General features: G+C 40.5%; 1 protein-coding gene across 1 annotated transcript; it reads left to right on the top strand.

Annotated features, from left to right (window-relative positions):
• Positions 1–3,108: 3,108 nt before the first annotated feature.
• On the top strand, positions 3,109–4,053 carry LOC121437743 (olfactory receptor 5V1-like). The gene has a single exon (XM_041637813.1). The coding sequence runs from the start codon at positions 3,109–3,111 to the stop codon at positions 4,051–4,053; it is 945 nt and encodes a 314-aa protein (XP_041493747.1).
• Positions 4,054–5,049: the final 996 nt, after the last annotated feature.

Genomic DNA, 5,049 nt, shown 5'->3' with positions numbered 1-5,049 from the left:
TCCTCAGTCTAGAAGATTCTTTTTTCCAAACAACACCATTTCCAAGTTCTATAAATAATCACTATTCTTACTTGATCATCGTAACTTAGATTTAGCTACTTCTGAACTTCATTTAAAGGAAAGATATAGTAGCTATTCTGTTGTGTCTGGCTTCTTTCATGCAACAACAACTGTTTAGGCTTCCAATACTATTAATGTTTTACTATTTTGTGTTTTTTTAAACTGCATTCATCGTTCTATTTTATGATATGCCACAATTTGTTGTCTGTTCTGTTGATAGACATAGCATTTCCTTGGGCTACGCTAAGTTGTCATATAAGATTTTTTGTGACATATTCATTTTACTAAGACTCCTCTAAGACTGAAATCATCAAGTCATAGAATAACTATACCTATAACTTATTGGAAATTGCCAAGTTACTTTTAAAAATTAATGTACAGACTTTGATTCTATTGTGAAGATTTGGAGAAGCAGAAACAATGGTGTTTCCGTCATCACAACAACCTCTAAAGAGTCTGATGGAAATGCACAGTGATAGCTTTTCTTGGATTTATTGGAGAATTGAGATTGAAAAACAAATAACTAAACTGAAATCTGGGGAGACATCAGCAACCAAAATAATCTATATATGTTTTTCCTAGAGCAGATATTAGATGTCACAGAAGCTAGTAAGACTCAAATAAGAATAAATGGTGACTTGCTAGACTAAATATAGATTAACATCAGAACACGGAGTCCTTGACAGCCATCAGAGATGGTTTGTTTTTACTTTTTAATTTTTCTCTAGGAATTCTACCAAGTGCTCACAGGAAAGACGGAAAGATGTTCTGGGGCTGTGTCTTTCAAGGTGTTCTTTCTTGTAGAGGCTGAGGAGGGAAAGACAGCAGTAGGCAAGACTCCTACCAGCCATGCTTCGTAGCCATAGTTCCAAACATGAAATCTTCAGAACAAGAGTAGCAGAAATTGCCGCATTAAGGTACTATGAGAACCACTGTGTGTGGGAAAGGGAACTGAGTGGGTAACAAGGCCTAACCTGGGTGAGGACAGGAACACACACTAGGTGCAGTGCTATAGCTGGAGAAGGGACAGGCTGAGCCTCATTTAGAAGAGGACTCCCCTCTCTATTACTGGGAAACAGTCTACCAAACAGATTATCTCTAGAGAACTAAAACCAGAAGGATATGCGAAGTCAAGCAGAATAAATGTGGATACACTAGTCCAGTCCCTAAGAGCAAAGCGTGTACTACTGAAGCTTGTGACTTATTCAGAGTGACCACAGAAACAATAAATTTCAAATTTAGCCCAACTACTATCTAAATTAGCTCTCATTTTAAAAATATCTCAAAGAGGAAGCTCATCAGGAGCAAAAGAAGAGAGGTAGGTACTGACTATTATGGGCCACTATCCATGCTATCCTATGTTCATTACCCCTCAACACAGGAAAAACAAACTTACTCAGGAAGAAATAAATAGCCTATGTAGTTCTATGACTGTCTGAAAATTTGACTTTGAAGCTTAAAACCTTTCAAAACAATGCCTGCCAAAGCATACATGACTTCATTGCTGAATTTAAATAGGCATATAACAAAAATAGAGAATGTGCATAATCTCTGCTAGAAGAATCAAAAGAAACTTCCTAAAACATTTTATATGGGAAGATTTTCCTCATAACAAAATTAACAAGGAAAGACAACCATACACCAGTATCATTTCTCATGAATATGAGTATTTTAACAAACAATTAGCAAATCAAATCTAGAAGCATATAGGAAGGATGGCATAACAGTCATTGAGATCAAGCCTTGCAATGTAAGGCTGATTCAGCATTCAAAAATTTGAGCCATATAATGTCAACACGCTACAAAAACAAGCAAACAAAATCATCCCAGTACATCTAGTAATGTTTTTAGAAAATTAAATATGTGCTGATGATTGTGTGTGTGTGTGTGTGTGTGTGTGTGTGTGTGTGTGTGTTAGTATATGGGGCTGCATGTAGTCTCGGAAGTAGAGAACAAAATAAAATTCTGAGTCCATTCAGCAGTTCCAAAACACACAAACACACACAAGACTATCTCAAAAGTCTACATAACAGAGGCTTTTCAACTCAGTAAAGATACTGAACAAATTTAATGTCAAGGGCACAGATTACTAATATAAGGTCATGTTTCTTTTCCCAACAATTGTGTAACAGACACCCTTCACAATGCAGGGGGCACTGCCCCCACTGTCAGCGAACGACAGGTATAGGAGTTCAAGCCACTTCAAGACCAGAAATCCACAATTGCTCCTGCCTCCAAGACTGACAGGAAATTAGCAGTTCCAACAATGACCCAGAGATAAGTGCAAGAGACCTCAGAGAAAATTAGTAATTCAATTGTTTATATTTTTTTTATAAATGCTGAAAAGATCAAGGTTTCTGTTGAAAAATGACATCAACTTATTTTAAAGACTGACTGAAAATCCCTTTCTGGAGAAGCAGTGAGAAAGATTTTCAGATGTTCTGCGTGCATATTTTCCTCCCAAGGTTTATAGCGAAAGAAAGGGAATCAATCATCAAAGTGTCTAGTCAACATGGAGATGAAATTTCTTTTGTGTTAGAGAGTACAATGCAACATTAGGGTTTGTGCTCCTGATATTTTAAACACATAATTAGATTAAAAGATGAGCACAGAGAAAGAAAGTCTATAAAGGAATACATTGAAAGGCAGGTTGGACCCAAGAATGGGTATATTTACCGTTACAGCATTCTTCGTTATTCTTACATTTTTACAATAAGAATTTATTACTTAAATAAGATACATGCAAAGAAGAATTTAAGAGTGATTTTCTGATTTAAAAGGAGATATAGCAGACCCAGAGAAACACAGAAGTTGGCAATTTGTGATGGATTTTTCCCAGGTCTGTATTTGTTCTTACCAATTGGCAGCCATACAAAAACCCCTGGGATATCAGGGGACACTCTCTTCTAAATCTCTCTCCGTAGCCCAGACAGCTGTATCCCTGATGTTACTGGGCATGGCCCCGTAACTCAGCAATGTGTTTGACGGTGTCTTCAACACATATTTACTCTGAGTCCTTTGTTCTATTTGTAGTTGGCTCCATCTGAAATGAACAATCAAACCCATGTCACAGAATTCATCTTCTTGGGATTTTCCAACCACCCCAGCCTACAGGGTGTCTTCTTCCTGGTCTTCCTGACCATTTACTTGACCACTCTCCTGGGAAACACACTCATAATGTCTGCCACCAGGGTCAGCCCTGCCCTCCACACCCCAATGTACTATTTCCTCAGCAACCTGAGCTTCTTAGACATCTGCTACACGACCACCACCATTCCGGCCATGCTGGTGAACTTCTTCAGGGAGAAGAAGACCATCTCCTACGAGGGTTGCCTCTCCCAGATCTTCTTCTTTGTGGCGTGTGCTGGAACTGAATGTGTCTTATTGGCCGCCATGGCTTATGACCGCTATGTGGCCATTTGCCGCCCTCTTCAGTATCCGGTTCTCATGAGTGTAAAGGTCTGTGTCTGCTTGGTGGCCGGCTCGTGGCTGTGTGGCGTGGTGAATTCCATGACTCACACGGCATTGGCAGCCACACTCACCCTGTGTGGGCCCAACCAGATCAGCCACTTCCTCTGTGACATCCCGCTGCTCCTGAAACTCTCCTGCTCAGACACCTCTGTCAATGAGTCTGTGCTTCACGTGGCCAGTGCCACCATCGGCCTGAGCCCCTGCCTGTTCACTGCAGGTTCCTATGTACTCATCATCTCTGTCATCCTTAGGATTCCCTCTGCTCAGGGCCAGAGAAAGGCCTTCTCCACCTGTGCTTCCCACCTCACCGTGGTGGTGGTCTTTTATGGAACAGCCAACTTCAACTATGACAGACCCAGGGAAGGCTACTCCCTGGACATGGACATCCTGGTGTCTGTTCTCTTCTGTGTTGTGACCCCCATGTTGAACCCCATCATCTACAGCCTGAGAAACAAGGAAATCAAGGGTGCGCTGAGAAAGCTGGCTGGAGGGTGTGCATTCCCTAGTGATAACAAGGCCTAGAGAGTAACCCAATATTCTGTTATTGTAATGCAACATTGTCAATTATAAAGTTCACACCCCAGAGCCACAGAATCAAGTTACAAAACGAAAATCACAGAAAACTCAGAACATTTAAGTCAGTTTAGGATTTTATGTTCAACTGCATTCATTCACAGCTACCCTAGGATACATGTGCCCCATGGGCCATGTGTTGGTCGTGCCTCAACCAATAGTCTTCCAAGTGGAACATGTAATCATCTGAAGAAAATTCTCCATGGGTGTCACACCACCCAGAGGTGGTAGTATCTGGAAGAATGGGGTCAATAAATGAAGAGGATAAAGTCTAATGAATTCAGGCGAGAAGAATTCTTCGTGCTTGTGAGAAAACTCCAGGAAACAGAATCTTGTGATCTCAGTTCCTTCAAAATATGGAATTGTTCTCGGAGTGTGGTTATATTCTGAGGGTTAAGAAGACTACATGAGTAAGGCATCCAACACAAAACAAGGTACCTGTGGTAAAAAAAAAAAAAGTGCTTTTCCATAGAGGCAAATAAACAAATGACAATAACCAGCTGTAATGACCAATATGAAGTAAACTCACCCCATCTGCTCCACCTGGGAGGAGCACAAACAAAACCACACTCCGAGAACAATTCCATGTTTTGAAGGAACTGAGATCACAAGATTCTGTTTCCTGGAGTTTTCTCACAAGCACGAAGAATTCTTCTCACCTGAATTCATTTTTTTTTTTTCAAGACAGGGTTTCTCTGTGCAGCTTTGAAGCCTGTTCTGGAACTCATTCTGTAGACCAGGCTGTACTCAGATTCACAGAGATACAGCTGCCTCTGCCTCCCAAGTGCTGGGATTAAAGGCGTGCTCCACCATTACCTGGATATATGACTCCATTCTTGGACTGTGTTCTAACATCTTCTTTCTTATTTTCTAAATGAAGAATATCCAGAGGAGTTTTGACCAGAGATGTTGTAGAGAAATTTAATTGTCATTTGATGCATGAGT

The sequence above is a fragment of the Microtus oregoni genome, unplaced genomic scaffold (assembly GCF_018167655.1).
Source record: "Microtus oregoni isolate MIOR12 unplaced genomic scaffold, Mior012 000054F_ref0000373, whole genome shotgun sequence".
NCBI classification, from domain to species: domain Eukaryota; kingdom Metazoa; phylum Chordata; class Mammalia; order Rodentia; family Cricetidae; genus Microtus; species Microtus oregoni.
Note: the sequence above shows the minus strand (reverse complement) of the source record. Positions and strands in the feature narration are given on the sequence as shown.